General features: G+C 37.7%; 1 protein-coding gene across 5 annotated transcripts in view; it reads right to left on the bottom strand.

Annotated features, from left to right (window-relative positions):
- Positions 1–1,212: 1,212 nt before the first annotated feature.
- Positions 1,213–25,112, bottom strand: part of LOC137296949 (orphan steroid hormone receptor 2-like) — a 49,545-nt gene continuing 25,645 nt past the window's right edge. Inside the window, exons 5-14 of one of the 5 annotated variants that reach the window (XM_067828869.1) lie at positions 23,834–24,013; positions 20,675–20,728; positions 19,384–19,517; positions 17,624–17,753; positions 13,947–14,131; positions 13,226–13,322; positions 11,645–11,801; positions 11,067–11,224; positions 10,195–10,332; positions 1,213–9,758 (exon numbers count right to left, since the gene is read on the bottom strand). In XM_067828869.1, the coding sequence (XP_067684970.1) occupies positions 9,325–9,758; positions 10,195–10,332; positions 11,067–11,224; positions 11,645–11,801; positions 13,226–13,322; positions 13,947–14,131; positions 17,624–17,753; positions 19,384–19,517; positions 20,675–20,728; positions 23,834–24,013 (1,667 nt within the window). In that variant the 3' untranslated portion in view covers positions 1,213–9,324. Of the gene's footprint in view, positions 9,759–10,194; positions 10,333–11,066; positions 11,225–11,644; positions 11,802–13,225; positions 13,323–13,946; positions 14,132–17,623; positions 17,793–19,383; positions 19,518–20,674; positions 20,729–23,833; positions 24,014–25,112 lie in introns of all 5 variants that reach the window. The other 4 variants (XM_067828868.1, XM_067828867.1, XM_067828871.1 and 1 more) reach the window with 4 other exon arrangements.

The following is a 25,112-nucleotide window of genomic DNA, read 5'->3' on the forward strand; positions in this document are numbered from 1 at the left end:
CAACAACTGCTCTCCTGGCTGTCTTTGTATCCACTATACCACTGATGAGATGGTCTACATCTTAAGCACAACCTGCAACTCAAAACAAATGTTTTCATCGTTGAGTTACTCTTTCGGAATCATAACGGCGACCGTGTTAGTCTCGTTGTTATCAAATAAACATAAACCGTCATGGTAAAGGAACAGATCATCTTGGTACATGGTAATAGATGTATACTGCCTGTTTCTGCAGGTGTGCCTCGCAACTTTGGGTAGAAGACGACCAGTGGCCGTAATGGCCTCCTAACATTAAACAAATTGAAGTTTATAATGTCCGAAATTATTTTTATAATTTATGGTACCGTTACAGCATTAAAAACTACAGAAACCAACCAGCCTTATCAATTTCTTTCTCTCTCTCTCATAACAACTTGCATTTTCGTCCCACAGTGGTTACTTGTCATATCTTCCTACGAACCTCTGTTCTAATACGGCCATATTTCGCGGTTCTCATAAAATCCCCTAGCGGCAAAAAATGGCAGCAGATTTACTTCCTTTTTTCTGTCCAATCAGAGCATGTGCTACATCGACTTAGATTCACCTTGAAAAATGCAAGCAATGTGGAGAAACAAATATGACATGACTGAGTTCTGTCTAGAAGACACATTTGAGTATCGCGCTCGGGAAGAGGTTCTAGTTTTCACGATGCATCCGGAAGTTACCGAGATCTTGCGAACGATCACTTTTGAAACAAGGTCGCTGATTGTACTACTAAATCTGATTGCCTCCAATCACGAGTCTTGAATACTCGCACCACGAAAGGGTCGTACTAGAACAGAGGTTACGTAGGAAGATGTGACAAGTAACCACTGTGGGAAAAGAATGAACAACTTGGGACCCGTGAATGTCCAGGGTAGAACAGAGGCTTCCAGTAACCCATGCTTGTCATAAGAGGCAACCATGCTTGGTGTTAGAGCGACTTACGGGATCGGGTGGTCAGGCTCGCTGGCGTGGTTGACACACGTCATCGGTTCCCAGTTGCTCAGATCGATGCTGATGTTGATGTTCGGATTGTCTGGTCCGGACTCGATTATTTACAGACCGCCGCCATATAGCTGGAATACTGCTGAGAGCTGGGTAAAACTTACTCACTCATTCACTCATAACAACTTGGAACAGACTGTTGAACCTGCACATGGCAAACATTCAAAAATAACACAAACACGCCGCATGTATCGTACAGGTCACTTGTCGGACGGCAAAGCAGTTTATTAAACAAAGAGCAGACGACAACATCTCAGTATACGTGAGTGAAACAGAGCCGCCATGATGAAGTTCTGTCAAATGAACAGAACACGGCAACATGGCCATTGGGCGCTCTGGGGAATATGATGCAAAAAACTGGAAAAACTTAAACAATATCTCAGGATGGGAAAAACATGAAATGCATAACATTGTTCTCTTTGGTAATTTCTTTTTGAAAAAAAAAATTACACTGAAATTAAATAGTTACTTTCATAGTCTACTCTGGCACTGATTGAAAGAAAAGAAAATGATACGAAAATACTACACAAATTCCTACTGCCTAGTTCAATACTTTCCTAAGCTGTGCTACATTTATTCCATATGTTTGGAAATTCGTACTTAAAATATCTTGCTTCTGAACTAAAAGCTACGATTACACCTGATTCGGCCTGACGTCCACGAGTGTTTCAATAACCAAAATAGTAAACCATGCATGAAAATTAAGGGTTGAATAACAAATGTAAGGGAATGTATAAAACTTATTTATAAAAAGGAAGAATAATTATCCAGGAACAAAAAAATCTCACCCAATGGGATATTGAATCATAAGGTAAAATTTCCTTCGTTCTGTATACCTGCCTCTAAGCATTCGTAACTTTAAAACTACCTATATTGGACAAAAATAGTTAGGGGTATATATAAATTTTGAAATTATGAATAATGATCTATTTATTCACTGACACACTGATGAAACATCGATAATAAAAATACCAATATTCCTAACTCATTTTGTAGAGTATACTTCTAAGTTGTACAGGAAAATTACAACATTATTATACATTTAACCTTTATTAGGGTAGAATCTCTTTCATACTGACCTGGTCATGGTTTTCAAAATGGTCACCTGTTAAGGATCACTTATTCTCTGAAAACAACTCTTGTTAACAATTTTACACAACCAAAGACTTATTTCAGTTATACAATATATCTCTTATTCTTTCCAGTATAAGTTTGATTTATAGCATAGTGCCATGTTGAAAACACATGCTCAGAGATCAGATATGAACCTGTAAAATCTGACTCTCTGAAATATATTTTTAAGAAGACCTCTTTCAGTTCAATTACCTCATAAAACATATTGAAGAATGTCTTCACATTCAAAATCTTGACTTTCCAAAGAATGGAAAAAGTGTTTTTGGATAATTTGGAATCGGGTTTGCTAGAGAGACTAAAAAATGTACAGTGAATCAGTTCAAACTTCATCAACTTAGAATAGGATCAGGCAAATTAACTTTCAATTCCAAGATAAACCATTGCTAATGGCAAAGCCTGATGTACCTTGCCACTTGTCTAGAAATAGTAATAAAAATGGTGTTACACATTGGAGACGTTCATGCTTTATACCTTGGACCCATGATGGGAATCAAACCTATTCCTTTACGTGCTTTGAGTACACTTTAACCACAAGCCTAACTCACTACATAAGCTGAAATAGTATCAAACTATGTGCTTGAAATCTTAATCATAGAAGCCTAAATTCAACATACCAAATTGGGCAAGGAAACAATTTTACTTTGCTTCTCATATTTATGATTGTAAACATTTTGCAGTCGACTGGCAGGATTCTATTATTTTAATGTATATATCCAAACTGATAGATTTCATCGCCTGTTGTAGATATATTATGCACAAGGGGTAAAACAACCTGCCAGCGAATAACTTTATATGCAATGATATGATACACAATACCTGTTTGTCTCTGTGATACAAGACAACACACTTGTTGAATTACTTATTACTCATTTAATGTTTTACCCACACTGGCATTTTTATAGCCACGATTTTTAAATTTTAACTAATTATAATTTCAAGTTTTCTACAAAACAGCTGCTATTAACATGTCTAAAGCTAGCTTTCACTTTGGAATCTGCTCTGAAAGAACTACTGGCAAGACATTTCTGAGTGATTTATATAACTACAGATATTGTGATGTGTATTAGATCTTGATGTTTGTATCATGATACATATTGCACCATGACCTATGTATCAATTCACGCCTACTGATCAGGCACATTGTTCTTTAGTGAAAATAATGGCACTTGCGTCTACAGACTGATTATATTCATCCATTTGACGGACACCTATCAACTTCAGCCGTTGGAACTGACCACAATTTCCATGAAAAACCCTTTCAATTTCACAAACACAGCTACTGTTCAACATTTCTTAACATCCATTTAAAGACACATTTGTATGCTCTTTGACCATCTATTTGAATATCAGGTAACTCTCTACGCCACTTAACTTAAGGAACGATTGTACTATTCAGAGAATAACATACCAAAACAACAAACAAAATAAATATAATAATAGCAAAATAATTGCCAAATAGTTATACAATACATACAATATTGAAAATCTAATTTGAAAATAGTGTTTACACATCCCACTTCGATATATATTATCTGTTAATTGTGATTTCTTACCACTAAGGTCTAAAACCTGTTAAAATATTCAAATGTACAATGAAGTCAGAGAGGAGAGATATGACTCAGAGTCATAATGAGAGTCACATTTGGCTGATGCTAGGCATCCATTGTGTATATACTACGCTAAACAAATATTCACATGATAAAATCCACATTAAAAACTCAACACAGCTAAGAGGATGACATGGCTTGCAGTGTGTGAGTGAGTGAGTGAGTTTTATGCTGCTTTTAGCAATGAAGGTAGTGTCATCTTCATGAGGCTGGGAAATATTTCAATACTGGTCCATATGAGATGGCTTTTGGAAGCTTTGTATCAGTACTAGAAAGAATTAGTGAAGCAATGTTTGTTTATTGTTTTACATATTCTTGTCAAACTCTTAAGAGCGGACCCATTGCAATGGGGTGGGGAATTAATCCTGGTCAACCTGACTATCCAAAATTTGGGTGCCATGAATATTTGTGGGAAGTAGTGAGGTGATGGGTGATGGGTGAAGGGTAAGGGATGTGGGCTGATTGGTGAGGGTTGGATAAAAGGTTATCAGAAGGTTGAAATGATGTGGTCTTGGAGTGTGGGGTGAAGGTTTGTGGGCACATGAGATGGAGGAGGATGGGAAGAAAATATCACAAAATGAATACATGTTCAAGCGAGGGGTCATGAGTTTACTTTTCTGCTGCTTTCAGCAATAATACAGCAATAACACTGACACCAGGAACAGGCTTCACACATTGTACACATGTGGGGAAATCAACCCGGCCCTTCAGCAAGACCAGCAAGCACTTTAACCACTATTCTAGCCCTCCGCTCGGTTCAAATGTCTACCCCTCAGCTCGGTTCAAATGTCGACCCCTCAGCTCGGTTCAAATGAGAGCAGGATGAAGAAGTACTAGCATTCTTCAGGAGTGATAAAGGTCTTGAGGAGGGCAGGATGAAGGGCTAAGAAAGGATAAGGATAAATGCTTAAGTGGAGGAGGGTGGGGCGGGGCAGGGCGGTGCGGGGTGGGGCAGGCTGTGTGTCCATGGGAATTGTAATAAAAGTGAAGTGTTTGGGGGTTAAATTGCTACAGAAAGCATTGATGCAAGTTAAAGCAACGAGTTAAGTGCACCAAGGGATATATCATATTCATTAATAGAAGATAAGTGTCAACAGAAGGAAATGATATTTTACAGACTACTTTGTACCTAAATTCATACTAGGATTGCATGTTCCCTTGTTTCAAAATGTGAAGGGTTGCATTCAATCCTATTTACAAGCCTAGGTAGCAGCTCAACCAACCTCAAAACAGATGGGATGTAATCCAACGATAAGAACAAATTCAAGAATTGCAACACTTTTAGAAACACAATGTTACTGCATTAAATATTCTCTATTACAGTCAACTCTCGTTAATCCGACCTCTGTTAATCCGATGATTGGCTTGATCTGACACTTTTGTTGGTAACTAATTGAATAAACGTAACTTAGTCTCATTTAGTTAGTTCGACATCCTTGATAATCCAACAGTTTGCTGTGCAACACACGAAGTCGGATTAATGAGTCTTGACTGAACATAAATGTTAGTCATAGCTTCCCTTTTATCTGTTTCTACATAATTTACAACACAATGAGGACAACACAATGAAGCAAAATATACATTGCTGCTTATAGCAGAAACAGCCGTGGAGATAGCGATATATTTATATATGTACACAAACTTGTTTAGCACAAGTATTCAACACAATGACTCAAGGATATATAAGTCACAATACCTATGATACAATAATCAACACATGAAATATACAAATGTATTCAATAATACAATGAAAAGAGAGACGAGGAAATGGAAAGATGTTAGAAAAGAATTTCCACTCTTAGTTTGTTAGTCGCCGTCCGCAAATCTAGCGAGAAGGAACAACATATTGAGACGATATGAAGAAGGTATATATGAATGAAAGACATGATAAAAACAAGAATTTCTGAATGTGACAACCATCGACATGGCTACCAACATAGATCTGACATCTGCTGAGGATGCAGATGAAAATGTTTATGCCACATTTTTAACCAGCTTTACTTGATATGACAAACATCAGTGAAAAAACATAAAGGGCAAGCCTTAATATTAGTGAATTATGAACTTTAACCCTTAGTCTGTTGAAAATATGTTCCTTTGTGACAGGAATTCGTGACACATGGAAAGGGTTAATGACAGCACAAAACACGAACAATTCAGAATTCTTATTATGCTTGCTTTGAACACAATATCTGTGACAGGTAGACATGTTTAGCTTGAAAAAAAATACAAAAAACAATTCACATTTGGTAACCATGGTAACAAACAATGGTAAGTTCCGGAACTTAGATTTTGTCCTCCCGGAACCATTACTCAGTGAATGATTTACCATTCCATTTTTGCACAAATGACAGGCACATGTGATAAATGCACATTTCTCAAACTTCAAAACAGCCAGTACAATATTCTTCAGATTGCAACAACTTACAACATTGTTTTGGCTATGAACCTGAACTGATCAATGTATGTGGTGTAGATTATTTTTTTTACTGAACATTTTCAGTTTGTTTTTCACTGTATCTTGTGGTATATGTATGGGCAATGTTTAACATTGCTCTTAGTTAATGTAGATTTATGAATATAGATACCAGAGTAATAAACAGTTTATAACATGCTCAAATCTTTGATGGACTACAAATTTAATTTTGTTTGAGAGAATGTTCCCGCTGTAATGTTTTCTGCTTTGTCAGGTGTAAGCTGTCTATATTCCTTTATCAGAATAATGCTACTTCTAGTACTTCATCAAGTGAATGCTAGTTTCGTTCCATTCATCAAGTGAAAGCTGCCTCTTGTCCCTTAATAAGGGGGATGCTACTTCTAGCCCTTTCACTAAGTGAATGTTAGATGAATTTGGGATGAAATGTTGCACTAAGAAAATAAGTTCTTATACATAAAAGTTACATTTTATATGATACATTTGGTGCAATATGACAGCCCTCAAAACACTTCTTACAATTAGCTTTACCTTTCCTTCAAATAAGAATCATGGTAACAAGCACAAATCCAAGATGGCTGCCAGTTTTATGACAACACCAAAGGCCTAATGACAACGGACTCTGATGTCAATCCTGAAGTGTGCTGTAAGGATGTCTTATTTGCCTGTTTGTTTCTTAAATCCACACTATAATCTATGCATTAATAATTGTGACTGGAAAAAGACTGACATCCTTGAATTTGTGCAGACACAACTGTGCTTTTCTCATACCAAATTTAAAGTACAGACCAGCTTAGAAAATCTTTATCCTGAATAAATACCACATACTATCATGCTATGGTGCAAAGGCTGCAACCGTTGAAACAAGTAATGGTTGTTGTCTAAATATGATACTATATGATGAAGTGAGAGTCTGCTGCCTGGGTCATTCTGTCATAAACGTTTATGATATGGAAATACATAACTGCCTGTGCTTTACATGTCATGGTTAGAGCAAACAATCATTATATTGAAACAAACAAATTACAGACAAAATGTTTTTTGCTTTCAACATATCAACATGGAGGATGTACACAGTGTTCTCAGAAGGAAACTCATAGTCACCAGGAATCTGGAAAATGTCACTTGAAGTATCACTTCAATCCATGAAAATCATACTCAGAATTTTGTTGGAAATGTAACCAAATATATATATTCAGTGTTAGAGTTAAGTGGAATATATGCATTCCTGTATATTTTAGATATTGGATCGAATCATAGGACTTATCCATAGAAAGGGACATGATATTATGACTTCTGATTGGGTCAACTGATTGACCCAAGAAAATCAAATGTTTAAAGTTATTGTGCTGTTCAGCTGCCGGTAAGTTCAGAGAACCAGATCTCATGTAAAACCTATCACACTATTTAAATATCACGAATGGACCAAAAGCTAATACATAAGCTTAGACTGGTCGTCTTCATGGCAGTTGTCATAAAAAACTAGACATGATTTAATGTAACATGTATTCTAACGCTGGCTTTGAGATGAGGCAACCAAATGTTTAGGAGCATCTCTGCTGTTATGGACTGATTTACTTACAGCAGGGAATTCTACTGTTGACTGTCATGACCTTAAGACTCGCAACTTAGTAACATTTTCATGTATTCAAGTTGGGGGCCAGAGGTTGACAGTTTGGGCCACAACCATGGATACTGGACATACAATACATTATGATAGATTCAGTGCCATAACTTTTAAAATAAATACTCAGCCATGTTCCCATCCCAGTGTACCAGGATTCACCCCTGACCTTAGTTTCTGAGCCACAAATGATCTTAGCAGTCATTTAAAAAACAAAAGTATACACACTGAGTATTTATGGTCTTACTCTCAGATATCTTAGCATAAGTCCTATAAATTTAATCTTCTAATCATGTCCGTTCAAAGGTGTTTGGCAACCTGACCCTTAGAATCTGAGTAAATTACAAATCCTTTGTGGGTATTTTGCTGGTTGAACTTTCAAAAGATCTTAACAGTTGGCCAACCACAAAATATTTTACTCTTAGTTCACATACCCTTCCAAACATATTAGCACAGACACCTAAAAAGGAACTATGACACTTGGAAGCATCTTAATTCTGAGACCCTGTAAATGATTTTTACCATGTGATTATTTTTAGAACCATGGTGCTGAGAAAACTTGTGGAACAGAACCCAAGAATCAAACTGAACTGATAATGATTGTTTATCTTTTATGATCACATAGACCAAAAATCTGAATCAGATTCAGCTTGTTTGCAGATATCTTCCTTGTTGCGAAGGCTTGCCTTTCCAGACACCTAACCTAACCCTGGATCCATTCCCGAAGCCAGATTTCTGAAACTGATTTTCATTTGCCAGTTTCATTAGCTGTAATTAGGCCACACCATTCAGAATGAAAGTTACAAACCAATCTAAATGTTGGGATTGCAAACGAGTCAACTAGTCCCAATGATTTTGATCATGCTTGCAGGAAAATGTATTACTGGAAACATGACTCACACACAGTAGAAATGTCTGTTTAAAACCAACAGTGGCTTTGTTTCTTGGTGACATGAGTTACCTCCCTTACTCTTTCTCACATCTTGACATTTGATTGGATGTTGAAATGCTGAAAATTCATGATGGGTTCTTTGGGACCATAAGAACCATGGGAGAGATCAAGGGTTTAGAAATTTACTGCAATGCTAACCTGGCTACACAGAGGATAGTCTGGAGGTGTCTCTCATGTCAAACTGCACCACTTGACATCACAAGACTACTACAGCATGGCTTATTTTAACTGGCAACGCAATATCAAGTATTCTACAACATGTCACAGCACCAGAGTATACAATAGATCATAGCCATGTTAAATAATGAACAACATCTTCTCTCAGGCAGTTGTCAGTTGCAAGAAAGAATCCAGTAATTGTCTGTTTCATAGCACTTCACAATGGAGTTGTAAATCCTGTCATCAAAAGACAAGGATGCCTCCTTTTAAAAAAAAAAGAAAAACTTGATCATGCTCACATCACCATTTGGTGAAAACAAAATGTCAGCCGACTTGAAAACAAACATCATCCTTCCTGACCAAAGCAACTCAGGTCAAGGTCATGTGTATGTCACGCACTTGACCCTGGGGTTATTGTCTGTGCTTGAAGGACCTGGGCGGCTGGGCCATTAATCACTGAAGCGTTGAAGTCTTGCAAGACGGTGCCTTGAGCAGGCAGTCCGTTGACAGAATGAATGCTGTATTCTGTAGCTTGTCCCTGGGCTGGGGACAGAAGCTGCCCGGTCATCTGAAGGTTGTATTCTGCGGTCTCCATTCGCAGAATATAGGGAATTATGCTGTCGATTTGGACGCTGCCGATCAGTCCGGAGAAGAACAGCTCCTCCATTGTGTTTGGACTGAATGTTTTGAGAGGGGGAAGACGCAGCAACAGTTTGGCTATTCGCTCTGAGGAAGAACCCATGGCCTGGACGTGCTGCACGAGCTCCTTGCTGGTCTTGTCCTGGAGCTTCTCAATCTGACGTTTGTTCCGGATGTTGGGGTTGTCTGAAGGATAAGACAGTTGAAGAATTGTTAAACATTTCAGTCAGGTTAGTTCAGCAATATCACAGCTGCCTGTAATTAATATACTTGATTCAGCAGTGTGTGTACTATGGTGTGTTTTGGTGTACTAAATCCAGTAGTGTACTAAGACACACACATTTACCCTTGTTGCAATGTTTGTTCTTATGTTTTTTGTTTAACATCACATGAACAATTATTACATCTATATGATACCAAAAAATAATCAAGTCTGAACCAGATATTCCAGTGATTAACAGTATGCATTTGATGACATGTGGCAATCAAGTCAACATACCTAGCCAACCAAACCTGTTAGTAACCTCTTATGACATGCACGGTTTGCATTTTGACTGGAAGTAACTGTTTTGCTCTAAGGACATGTTTAGAGAATAGAAGCCTGTTGAGGAGTGCTTATTACCTGAGAAAAACAGGACCAGTGTTTTGAGATAGGCGTACTCAGCTGAGGTCACCTGTAGCTGAGACATGGCAGTGATGTAATCCTGTAGGCGAATGATATGCTCGATCACGACTTTCACCTTGTCCTGGTCGGCTTTCTCTGGAAAACCAAGGTCAAGGTATCAACTTTATCATTATTCCCTGCAATGGGGCTGATTAGAATGTGAGATATTCATTTCTGTTTTTCTAACAGCATGCAGCAATTCCAAATATGGCAGCAAGCAAGGAGGATAAGTCTGGAGCGAAAACACCATCTAGTGTCATCTGTTTATGCAGTCTTGACATGTATCTCTTAGATAAGCATGAAAAGTTTCGTTCTTGTAACATCAGTAACTTTTAACATAATGTCCCATTGTAAATACTTTGCACTTAGTAAAGTAAAATGGATCAAGGACTATAACTCTTATCTGTGTATCATCTGCAATATGCATTCAGTTGAAAAGCATTGAGCACAGGTCTAAACTGAAAATGTACTTTAGACACTCATCATCATGCTCAAGACAGATCATGGTCAGAAACATTGATGTTTAAGGTTTCATTTCTCCAACTTATAAGGTTCTTGATGAAATATTGTCCTGTCGAGAAGCAGACGGACAAACTCTGGCCTCGACTTCCCCACCTACTTCAACCAGTTTTTAAGAAACAGAGCAGACGGGCAGATCAGCTTTGAACATGCTTGAAAGCTTAGACAGGATGGTTACAGAATGCTTGGCATAGATATACAGCTTGTCATGCTTGACATGAGGTTATACGGTATTAGTTGCTCATATGCAGAGAAGAAGGCAGTGTACATGGAGACAGAGAGTGTTAAAGTGTTAAAAGAAGGCCCCGAACCTGCATTTGCATTTGTACCTTGCTGCAGACTAGCCTGAAGATGGTTCAAGATGGCTGCTAGGATTGTTGACAAACACATGGTGTTGGAACACTGTGCAAGGCCCAGGCAGAACAGTTCGCTCCAGCACGACCTAACAATTGTTGTCTGAAGATCAGGGCTGAAACAAAGATGGATGCAAATTTAATCATTAGTCTGGCTGCTATTGTTATTTGGATTCAACTGCAAGTGTTTTGACCAATACACCTCTCCTAGTCACTGTTGATGATGATGGCTCCACCTTGACTGCCTTCATGGACTACAAAATTACTATTCTGGCCGTCAACTGATAAGTTTATACTCAGTTTTCATTATCATCTTCTTGGGGAGTATACAAACTGACCTGTCTATGATGCCCTAGAAAGTGCCCAGTCACATCTCATCCCACCGGGTACCCATTCAAAGGTGGGTAAATAATGGCCTTTCTCAAACACCGTCACTTGACTTAGTAGATACCATAGTGAGGCCATAACAATATACTCTCTGGACATTTCAGTTTACTTGATCTTAAAACAAACACGCAAACAAGCAAAAAACTTACTTGAGAATCTGAAAGGCATTGATTGAGCGCGTCCAGTGCATGGAGAGAAACAGAAGGCGAGATGCACTCTCACATATGTAGTGGACATTCAGGTAAGCTGGCATGGGAGATGGGGTGGTGAGGTTGAACTGGAAGTTGGACTCCGAGAGAATAGGACCTGAAAACAAAAACATCATGTCCACATCTAGACAAACATAATTCCATATTTAGTTAGTGAGTTTAATTTTACACAGCAATATTCCAGTTATATGTCAGCAGTCTGTAAATAAGTCTTTACCATACAGCCCAAAGATCAACAGCATGAGCACTGGTCTACACTAATGAGATGTGATGATGTGTCAACCAAGTGGGTCTTACCACCTGATCCCTATTAGTTGCATGGGTTCTAATTTGGATCATTACAAGTCCATTCTAAGTTTAGAAGTTGAGGAATTATAGTGTTATGATAGTGATATTGAAATACAGATTTATATTTACAATGAAATAAAAATACAAAAGTGCAACACATATGGTTCACAGAAAACACTGCATGTGTAAAGTAAATGATCTTTATCTGTCCATTTTTCACCTAATGAGAAAAATACATAATTTTCACACAATATGTTTTAAACATATGCTTGAAACCTTATTTTTTACGCATTAAATTTACCAGCTTGCCAATACATCCATATTTTGAAAAAATATCAAATGCTGCCATCTTAATCAGACTGCTCTTGAGTCCAACACAGTAATACTTTGCCCTCCTTCGACAAGCTCTCTTCCTCCATTTGAAGCCATTATGACAACATCTTGTGTTACATCTGGTCAGCATTTAGAAAACAATGATATCAGAAACATAATTTTAGTTGAGATTTTGAACTAGATTTCTGTAAAAAATTCCTGCATTGGCTTCCCCCTTTCCCGAAATAACAACAATATGCCAAATGCATGTGAAATTGTTGGGTACTTTGTCTTATCATCTGTGCAGATTCAGGCATGTTTGTTTCAAAATAGCAGCAGAATATCAGAAGGGAGGTGACTCAAAGGTTTCTGACCATAACTTGATCAAAATAGCACAGGTGAAAAAAAACTACTTGCCAATATCTATATATCACTCGTAAGGAATTGTGGTGCAAATTTCCAGCATTTGCAAATGTGCACTTTACTCATTCTCAATGCTGACTGGTCAATTTAAGCAATGAAACATCAAAATATATCACAATGTCTGAACAACAGGTTGCCTTCAGAGCAGTTTCTGTGAAGGATTGCCATTTTTTCTTCATTTTCTCTCCTGACATGGTAATGTACAAAGATTAATCTACTCGAAACAATGAAATAGTTATTATGCCCTTTGTGAACAAATGCTGTAAATTCAGTTCAAAAAGCTCATGACCGACACCATCCATTTACTTCTGATAGAGAGAGCCTGCTTCCTCTTAGGTCACTGGTTACTCTCTGTCTAATCATTTTCTTCACAGTTTAGCCAAAGATATGGGTTCATTTCCCCAAATGTGTGAAACGTATGAATTCCATTTCTGGTGTCCCCTGACATGCTGTTGTGGGATGGCTCATGATGTTCTCTTCTGCCATTGTTAGACTCACCTTCGATGTCGATAACGAAGCTGCTGTCTCCTGACTCCGTACTCATCCCCGATTCATTGAGGCTGGTCTCGGACACCGACTGGTCTAGTGTGCTGCTCTGTAATACACAGACTCATGTCAAACTGACAGACATTAGGTCCGCAGTGATATTCTAAAGCGTCACTGACCACGGGGTATTTGTACAAAGTGACCTTAGCTCCTATGATCATAACCTGGTGTGGATCTTCTATGAAAAAGACACAAAACTTATCATGGCACTTATCATGGACCAGTTCAAAACCCGGTCTAAGCCTTCTGTGAACCAGTTCTAAACCTGATCAAGGTCTTCTATGAACAAGATGTGAACCTGATCAAGGTCTTCCATACCCCAGTTCTAAACCTGATCTAGGCTTTCTTTGAACCAGTCAAAGACACTATATCTACTGGATCAGGTGATGGTCTATCCTAGATCTCGATCTAGGTGAAATCAAATCATCTCTAGGCCAAGCATAACCATGATCACAGCTCTTTCAACTACTGTCACAATATTTTATCATAGAAAAAAATCAGTTTTGTTCTAACATACAGTGTTTTAAATATCATGGGCGTAATTAGAATGCCCCATGTACACATTCACAAACAAAACACATCCAACAAAAACCTGAAGTTGGTGTCTATCCTACAAAACTTACAACGACTGACACAACGCAGTGGGATATCACAGAGAATGTCATACTCCTACCTGACTTGATTGGGGCTGGACAGCCTTGGCCAGGGTATCAAATGCCTTGGCCACAGAGTCTGTGTTCGTGTCCACCTCCGAGTCCCCGTTTGACGGCGTGAGTGGGTCTCCTCCTTGGCTCTGATCCCCTTCATTCTTCCCCATGTTGGCCAGGGTTGTCACGACACTGGCCAGCGTGCTCAGATCTGTAACAGAACATTGTCTATACAGACCATGTACTACTTGCCCTGGATTATTAGTTTTGTTTGTTTGTTGTTTAATGCTGCACCAGAAATATTCCAGCAATATTGCAGTTATCAAATAATCGAATCGGGGTCTCAAAATCCAGTGATCAATATCATGAGCATCGATCTACAGAGTTGGGATACAAAAACCCAGGATTAACTACAATCCAGACTAGATGCCATTGATAGGCAATTGGTACAGTTGAAAAAGACACGAACCTTATCATGGCACTCTATGTACCAGTTCAAAACCCAGTCTAAGTCTCCTATGAACCAGTTCTAACCCTGATCAGGGTCTTCTGTGAACAAGATATGAACCTAGTTTGCATAAATTCATAGATATTTTAATGTTACACTATATTCGATAATTCAAAAATATAGATCAACCATCTTCATCGTTATTATCTTATTTAGCATTAAAACTGACAGCATTACCTACTTAAAGGCAGGAGTCCAAACCTATACACAGATGGGGTGTGACCTCAATGCCTGGTCTCAACTGTCTTTTGACACAAAGCAATATAATATACAAGTACATTCTATGAAATATCACACAAATGACTTACTGGTTCAGGTTGATAGTAAGTCATAGTATAAACAAGTAAGTTATGAAGACTCACAGCAAAAAGTATGGCCAGAGAGTTTACAAAACATACATTTTGAAAATATATTTTTCATTTTCAAGTTAAGATTTGAATTTCCACTGTGTCAGTCAGGTGACCAGAGGAGCTACATTTTCATAGAAAAAAGCCTAGGAGTAGGGAAATGTTTCATTCAGGGTGTCATATTTCACTCAGGGTGGGAAAATGCCCCCCTCCCTCCACTCCTGACCACTGCTGTACAGGGCTGGCATTGTACACTCAGACGCTGGCATGTCTTTGATGAAGACGTTATATTCAGAAAGTAGAAAAAGCAAAGTAGAATTTGACCTTTCATGCATACTAATCAAATTAATTACTTTAGTCATCAAAATATGTTGTGAAAGGGTTGCTTGATATTTACTGTAAGGCACATGTTTATTCTAGTAACAAATTCTACGGTTAACCTTTGACATTGCCAGGCACACATAGCTGTTACAGTCACTCTTGGGCAGATAACACCTACACTGCTGAGGAGTAGCCAATGGGAGACTAATTGGAAACCCATGGCTTTTTATGAGGTGTGGACCCTGGTCTCAAAGGCTTGATCTGCAGGCAAAGGGACATAACTCTTGGGAACTTAAAGGTCACATGCAGCGTAAAACATAACTTTGCAGACTTTGATACCTTTCGGTGTGGACTTACCAAAACAAACCCTCAAACATGCAAATTCAACTTAGTAAGTTAAAAAATAATAAGATGAAAAAATCCTTGCAAAATTCAAACAATTCACTACTTTCACTCCAGTGCTGGGGGAAAAAGGTTTCTATAGCAATACTGCACTGTGCGGAGCTTGAAACTGTATGACTGCCCAGGGTATGAGGTTGTGGGCAGAAGTCTAATCTTGGTTGTGTACACAAACAAGTAAATAATCTGCTTGTTACATAAAAAAAACCAAACAAAAAAATGTTGATTGTGATAAGCAGCCTGTCACAGAGAAAACTTAATGTGTGGTTTACTGACACCTATATGTCTGCCTGTCTGCTAATGACAATATGCAATGCACAACTTCAGTCAGTGACCACATGCAATTTGAAATTGACACCTACAGAGCGTATATGCCGGCAAAGAGTCAGCTAAGAAAAGTAAGCATATCGGCAAATGAACCAGCCAATGAAAAGACTTTGTTACACTTGAGTGCACACCAACTGGCTCTGATTGGGATCGGTATCCTGGATGCTTTGTTTTGAGCCTAGCAAACCCAAGCACAATATATTGGACTTTTGATCTGCGATTCTACGCTTATAATTTTGTTTGTTTTTTCATAATAAGCAATGCATATTATGTGTCATGAATAAGTAACAGCTGTGTGTTAATAATGTTTGATTTTTTTTCTTGCAAATGACCTTTAATTCATTTAAATTATTACCAGTATTTCTTACATGTTTTAATTGTTATTGTCATCAGTGAGACAATATTTCCCTATTTGGGTATTTGTAGCTTCCTATTTATTTTTTATCACTTGATGAATCATTGCTTAGTATGTACAATATATACATCCAGGTGAAGGTGACACTGATATTTCTGTGCAAGATATACAAGTAGTAATTCTGTTTCTAAATATCATGAAATATTTTGTTTTTTTTAAAATAACATTGTGTTTGTTTGCTGTTAAATGCATAACATCATAACTGCAGTCTGAGTGCATAGAGTCTGGACCAGAGAATGCAATGATTGAGGTCATCTGTTCAATTGGAATGACCTCGACAAAACATCACTGTAAGTCAGCAAAACTCACCACCCAATCTCTATAGATGCTTTCAACAAGCTTAGGTTGCTGGGACCTCAGGCCAAATGAAAACAGAGTTGTGGTTCCGATTATATTACTATAAAATTTGGAGTAGGTACGTTGGACTCTTCTTACACATTATATTTAGGAGCAAAGTATAAACTAATAACACATTTATCCTCTTTCACATTTAACACATTTAATTTTTCATTCAATTAAGCTTGCTGACATGTCATGTTTCTCTATCTGAATGACCAATGTCCGTCAGTGTTGGGAAAAAACAATGCTGTCTGAAAGCTTCTTTTATACACAAAGGTTAAAGAAAGATTGGGTTGGTGCCAGAATTCAAGGGTCAATCAGGTAATCAGAACCATGTGCACAACATTATTTTAGGCCTATTTCTGAATCACAATACTGAGTTAAAAGTATGGTAAAAACTCCCAAAAGAAGTTAAAAATATGACAAAAATTCCCATTGCCAGTTAAAAGCATGTTAAAACCCCCTACGGCAAGATACAAGTATGACAAAATTGATTGACGTAGGAGATGTTCTTGTAGGAACTGCTAGCATCCCCAGGATAAGCTAAATCAAGGATAAAGCGATCAAGGATAAGCTAACAAACAAACAGTTCAAGACTAAATACAACATGCGTTGTTTGTGGCAATTGTGCTTCAGGTATTGCGAACAGTCTGTAATAAACTTACAAACAAACTAAGTTTGTAGCAGAATGATGGATGAAACCTTATTCTTGTTACTGAAATTCTGCCATATATCCTCTAACTACACAATGTAATTCTATCTGGACAATACAATCTTCCACATTTCGCTTATTAACATAACATGTAAAATGAAAGAAGCTTGTTTCCAAACAAAACACTTGCTGTTTCAACAACATCAGTTCTTAATACATGTAACCATAGTAATGGTTGCTATGAGAATTCTAACACTTGACGTTAGTGACAAACACGGACAAACAGATGTTTGTCCCGATAATTACTGAACCAGACAGATTCTGTTTTCACATCAGTTTACATGTCCAGTTATAACATGTATAATGCCACCTGTTGCCTGGCAACAAGAACTGACCTGTGTTTGCAGTGGTGGAAGGCATCTGGGAGCTGAGAATGACCATGCCCTGGTCAGTCTGGATGACCCTCTCCTGCAGGTTGGCCAGTAGGCTTCCCCCAACAGCCTTGGCCGTGCCGTCCTCAGGGCTCTGGAGTTCATAGGAATCTTGTTGAGGGTTCGGTACAGGCTAAATCACATCAGTCATACTCTATGTCAATCATATATTACACATATAGTTAGGGCTGTCTGTCGATATTGATCAGAGAATCATCACTGATCATCAATAATCAGTGCCGAAATGTTAACCGATAATCATTACACATCGGAGAAAAACCTTTGAGCAAAAATGCCCAAACTGATATCAACATATTTCAGATCACTGGTAAGCTGCACAGGACACTGTTCTGAACATAACGTAGTAGCAGCCCATGAATAAAAACCTAACTTTGTATATTGTGTGAGTAAATCAAACTTCATTGTAAACCAAAAGTCACTGTGTTCTGTAATCTGATTGGTTGAAAAACATGATCAAATGGTATTAGATTCCCGGAAACTGCAAGACTATTCACTGCGTATTTACACGTAAACAATTGTTTTGTTGTGTCATCAACAGTGGTGACGTCATTCAAATCATATTGTGACGTAAAGTTTGAATGACGTCACAAATGAGCAACTCCAGATGCTACCATGGGAACCAGCTGAAACGGCCAGCTGATGACACTTTACTGCTGTACCCATACTCGATGTAAACGAGTGCAGACAGTAAAACCCCTTTGGTTTACTTTTTTGTTTACAATGTCGATAAACATCATGTGTTGGCCAATTTCCGGGTGTTATTGAGTGTTTGAAGCACGGAAATATTTCATTTGGAACCTCCGGCTGACGCCGTTGGTTCCAAATGCATTCCCGTGCTTCAAATACTCAATAACACCCGGAAATTGGCCAACACATGATGTTTATCTCCTAATTCTCACACAAAGGCTTTTGTATGATATCAATGACATTATTTTCATATTGACAATCATTAATAAACTTTTCAATGATGATTCTGATTATCGATCTGTTTAGCCACCCCATATATATCACACTGCAGCTGTTGATCCTTGCTGCCAGTACCAAAAGAATTAATACACATAAATGAAAAAGGTAGTAACAGCATAGAAACCCTACCAAAATATCAAAATAGTTAAGGGGTCGCAAGAAATAAGCCTTGACTGAATGTTTCAAATATTACAGAAAAGCAACTCTCCACGACTACTGTAATTATTTGTATCTACGGTTTTTACTACCTTTTAAAATTTACCCTCATTTCAACTCATATTATGGTATAGGGCACATTGACAGTGTTTAACAATCTGATTCAAATAAGATTTTATTTACTATGGTAGGATATCTTTGTGCATGGAGATCTGAAGATCCATTTTTCGGAGATTATGACTATCAATGACAAGGGAGTGAGTATGGTTTTTACTTCCTTTTTATCAATAATCCATCAATATCATTGTGAGGGACACTAGAAATGGACTTCACACACTGTACCCAGGTAGAGAATTGAACCTGGATCTTCAGCATGATGAGCAAACCCTTTAACCACAAGGCCCCTCAACCATTTGCTCACAATGGCAAGGGTTTGATTCAGTACATGGTTACAATATGATAGACCATTTTTGGTGTCCCCGCCACTGTAATGCTGAAATATTGCTAAGAGTAGCATAAAACCTTGCAGACTCCCCCCCCAAAATATAAAAGAAGTATAAAGAGCCAAGATATAAACTCACTTTAGCTGCAAAGGTCGGGATTGCTGCTGAGGGACTATTGAAGTCCTTTCGGATGTAGATTCTCTGCGTGGATGTAGCAACAGTCGTCTGTATCTTATCCTTCTGGTCCGGAGGCTTGCGTTCCTGCTGCACGGCTGTACACAAAGAGACAGCGGAGTCAGGATAGGCTCACAAACAACATGGCTTTCGTACACTACAAACATATCTGCCCAAGGTCAATAACAGGAAGGGGACACCACTCTTGCTGTGCATCCTTAAGTACTGACCTCATTTCAGACAATCATCACTTAAAAGGGAATGAAATATTACTCAATAAAATGTTAGTGAACGAACTTCTCAATAATGTGAAGAAACATGTTTAGTGCAAATTGCGGGCATTCGTGAACGGGCTTCAACAATCGCCAAATATTGGTGCTCATTGGGGAACTGCAGCTCAATATATCTCAGCTAAAAAGGCAGTGTGTGAAATAGTCTCAAAATATTGCTGGCCACGCGGGCTAATTTACTTTGAAAGTTACATGCCACTTCTAACTTACACTAGCTTAAATATGTGACATTTTGTCTGTCAATATTGACTCACAAAAGCATCAACAAGGTAGAGAAAACTGCATCCTAGATCTAATATTATGAAGGGGTGATAACTCTTGATCTTCTGACCTTGATTTGTTATTGGTAATAATTTGATATTCTTCACTTTGACCGTCATTTGTATTTATACAAATGAAGAACTCTTTTTAAGTTGATGAAAAGGCACACTTAAATATATCACCTTCAAAATTTCAGTAGCTATTCCTGCAAGGACTATTTCTGAAAGGATTTGATCAAAAACTTGCTAGCCATTGGCTTGCAGGCATGTGGCCATTTCGCACACTGAATTCACATATATTGGAATTAGTTGGCCGTTTATGACTGTTTGAACCAAGAGAGACATTGCAAAATCATGTTGTGTTGATTGCAGTTGGGATTAATCCCTTGCCCTGTGTGTAAAGGACATTTCGTAGCTAAATCACACACCAGTGAAACAACACAAGACTTTGCGTTGCAGAACTGTCTTCAAGATTTTCAGGTCTGAAGGGCGTTCATACAGCACAGTATCTACAAGTTTGAAGCTAATTATTAAAAAGCAGCAGGTGTGTGGAGTACATTTACACAAGGAATCTGTTGACATTTTCAATGCATGGGCCAAACAGAGTATCAACAGATCTTCTGTCTTATCAAATGCAATTTTGAAAAATAGCTGGTGGCCAATATATTTTGTAGTGTACAGAAAGCCAGGAACATCAACTCTTACCCTCAATATATGGAGAAGCCTGAGCTTGCAAATCTGCTGACTTATCGGCGAAAGCTACAACAGTAAGTAATATCTCAAATAACACTTCTAACAAAAACATGGAAAACCTAGATGAGATCACACTTTCTCACTCACATTGCTTGTTACTTACACGAAAAGCATCTGGAAACTAGGGCTGCATACTGGGACATAAATTGTACTGCACACTATCATGCCATATTTCTCTAAAAGTCAATATTGCATTTTTCTTGTTAATAGGAAATAATACTAACTACCAGTCTTCATTAATACTAACTATCAGTCTACAGCGAAGCTACTATTTACCAAATTTATTCCTCACCAAAATTATGCATTAAGATTACAATATGAAACTAAAAAAGTTTGAATGAATTAATGCAATATTGCATTAAATTGACGATTGTGCCCTAAACTTTATTTCAAGCAAACCCACATAGTTATGTCCCTTGACACACACTTTACAAATATTCTATGAGACAGCTTGTGATTGAGGCCTGTTCGGCAAACACTGACAACACAGCCTGCGACAGTTTTCAGTGTGCTGAGCAATCGTTCAATTTCCATATATGGCAAGTGGTATCTGTTTGGAATCTGTTCGCTTCAAACTTTCAATTATCGATTTCAGGCAAGCCGGAAGGGATAACAAGTCTTTCATTGTATCAAAAGGGAGCTAAAATGAGTGCACATATATATATTTATATATAGTCAAAACTGTTGTTGAAAAATTGTGACATTGTGCCTTTTAGATTCTGGTACTTATACTGCGATATGCATTGTGATATATTGAGACTTTCCATGTCTGACAGTGAGTGAGATTGACTGTAAATGTTTTCAACATTGACTGTAAATGTTTTCAACATTGACTGTAAATGTTTTCAACATTGACTGTAAATGTTTTCAACATTGACTGTAAATGTTTTCAACATACCGAAGTTCAGTTGTGTGAGACTAAGGACCAGTTTGTAGGAACAGACTTTTTTCATAACAGATTTGGAAAAACACCATAGTCTGTACTGGGGTCTGTAGGACAGTGTCCTTGAAAACAAACTGAATCGAAAGCCCTAAAATGATTATTTACTTCATTGTCAAAAAAACTTGAGTTTATACCAATGTTGCTTAGATGGTGCAACTATTACCAGTGTATGAAATAAGCCCCCTCTGACCGCCAGAGACAAGCTTGATTTCTGATGGACGGTCAAAATTTACAGTTAGCCAGCCCAATGGTCTAGTAAGAAGTTTAGATAATGTGTTCCATGCATCTGAGTAAATCAAAGGTTAAAATCTATTCTTCAAATTGGGCGTTACATCCGGACACCATTTACATTGATGTAATTCGTGCTAATAGGCCAAAAAATAATGTTCCAAAAATATGCTTTATGTGTTTATGACATAACTCTTATCCTTCACCTTGATAAATCCTATTTAAAATTGTGTTATCTGAAAAACACATGAAAAATCTCAGAAAAGTGTGATCTCATTGGAAATTGTCACAAAGCAACGACAATAAAAAGAATACATCTTGTCAGCAGTAACCATGACAACTGGAAAATTACTCTCTGAAAACTTAACAAACAATGATGTAACATGCATTAACAATATTCTCATTAAATAATCTTTTCCTTTTCTTGAGACCTTTCCATGAGAACTGGAACTGCTGACAAAGTCTTTAAAGAACTCATACAAGTACTCATGCTCTAATACTGGAAACTCAAATTGAAACAGTTTCGTTAACAAAACAATATCCATCCTGTGTTACTAAACTTCAACACTTTATCATCAACGTGAAGACATTTCCCATGATTTCAAAGCAAGATGCCATGGGAATTCAGATCGCAATAAGATGTCAACACCTTGATCACAACGTGTGAAAACATAACACTGGGCTTGTAATCAACATGGCCCAGATTGGAAAATGTACACGCCAGGTAACAGCAAGACAAGTGGTGACTGGTGGAAAAATATATATAAGATGGGAATTGTTTCATCTCAGACAAACAATGATAATGGCATTGGATTCAAATCCACACTTATAACTTAAAGACTGCCAGTACAGGCTCTGATAGGTTGTCTTCAATGATTAGATGGTGATTCTTGTTTCCCATACCCACTCACTCAGTCACTCTTTGAGATTACGCTAGATGACATGAACATTGACCGATGCATGCCACAAAATGTATGCCACAAGATCCCTGCATCTTCATCTTGGAAGGCAATAGATGCACATACAAAATATTTCTCAAGGCAGATAAAAGACTAGCCGACACTCTCAATGTAATATTTACTCCTGTGCCAAACTTATGTAACTTCATCAAACTTATGTCTTCACTAAATCCACAAACAATCCAAGTGCTATCATTATACATGAAGGATGAAATGACATCTAAATTTTGAGTTACCAATATCCTCCCCCGATTTAAAAAATGCTTATTCTTCAACACAAAGACATTAATAAGCAAATTCAGTGCATTGAATGTATTTGCACTATCAGTGTGCTAAATAAATTTGATTGTATAGATGTGAAAGACTGCTAATTCCACAGAAATAATTGCCACACACTCAACCTGCCGCCATGTTACCAGCATCACTTAAGTAGTGGAAGTGTCTAGATAATTTGAAATACACAAAAACACCAGAGCAAAAACTTGGCGAATCTGATCTCACACCAATATGATTACGTCAAAGAGAAAATGAGATTAGTTGAAAGCAGATAATAATTCACAATGAATAACTAAAATATATAAGAACTAACACTATAAAACTAAATTCTTTGGTTCTCACAGTACTGAACACCATAATTCCCAGTATCTAAACTGTAAGAAAGTAGACAAGTAAATTGACTGACCCAAAAAAATATACACTTGAAAATTAGGCTTGACCAAAAATTATTAAAGCTTCTAGACAGTCATGAAAACAATACTCACATCCAACAAATTTCAACAGTATTGAAATTTGATTTAATGTTAAGTTAATTTCCATCCCTCATCAAACATGCATGTATACTTTGTTGTCAGCTTCCAGTATATATATTTTTTATGAGGGTCTTTTAGTTTTCAAAAGCCTGAGAACCAAATAATTTTTGTTCTTCCTGAATTCTAAGAAAGTTCCACAGAAAACAAAGGGAGACAACTATGCTGGGCTTACACTCTGATCTCATTCCCACAGCCAGGCATTTTTGCAGTCGACAGTACTGGCATCGGTTGCGATGGAGTTTTGTGACGGGGCAGTCTCGAGCCCCTCGACATGCATATCCTAGCTGCTTGCGGATGCTCCGTTTGAAGAAACCTTTGCATCCCTCACAACTGATGGCACCATAATGACGACCTGTAGGTAGAAGCAACATTTAAACTTTGTTCCTTCCATATCTGACACACCAGCAAAACCAAATGTTTATCGTCACAACAAACAACAGATTTACAAATTTCATAAATAATGGTAATAGATTTGGATAATGTCTAATTTCCACAATAAAATGCTCAACTGCCCTGAATCACAATTTTGTTATTATTATTACCCTGGATAATCCAAGATGCCTGTAGGCACAAGGTTGATAGTCACATGACTTATCCCATCAGGTACCCATTTTCTGCTGGGTGAACAGAGGCATTTTCAACATGTCAGTGAAAACAACGAAAAAGGGTTATGAAAGAGTGAGGGTCAACAACCTCTTAATACAGCTGTCACAAAACTGTTTTAATGCCAACTATTATACTTAATTTTCTGATCAATAGTCCTCATGGACACAAGTCGAACATTCTATTCAGTGAAAATGACAGAATTTATGAATGATCATTAAGGTTACCAGAAAAATGACCAAAACATAGTCGAAAATGTTTGCAAAATGCAGCACAATAAACAATTAAAAAAAAGGAATACACTGTAAATACACAGCACATACTTCTGAAGCAAAGAAATTGTTTTCATGCATGATTCTAGAACCATTTAGATTTAATTAAGTTTATACTTCATATAACATGTTGTTAACTCATTAAGCCCAAGAGCCACTTCACTGCTCAACACCTGGAGCCCTGTGCTGATTGCCTGGCTGGCTGCGGCAGTGCTACTTAGGGCTATTCACGAATGATATCCCTGACAGGTTTCGGAGATTACAGGAAACTGTCTCGTCACACGAGCAAGTCCTGATTGCTTAATTGTTTAATTGCGTTGTAAAGGTATATGTTGAAAGAAAGCAGGAGTGAATACATGTCATATATGTAACGTTTTACGTAAATTTATTGCACTTTCGCTGGTAGACGTTTGGTGGCGTGTGCATGTGTATTTTCTTAACACGTTTGTATTCTTTGTATGCAAGACATACTTAAACAAATTGTCCCTCTCATATCATTGTGTGAGGTTAAACTATTAAAAACATCTATGTCAATGGCAGTAAAGAAGAATTTACGCACATGCCTAATAATCTTCT

Source organism: Haliotis asinina, chromosome 9, assembly GCF_037392515.1.
Source record: "Haliotis asinina isolate JCU_RB_2024 chromosome 9, JCU_Hal_asi_v2, whole genome shotgun sequence".
NCBI classification, from domain to species: domain Eukaryota; kingdom Metazoa; phylum Mollusca; class Gastropoda; order Lepetellida; family Haliotidae; genus Haliotis; species Haliotis asinina.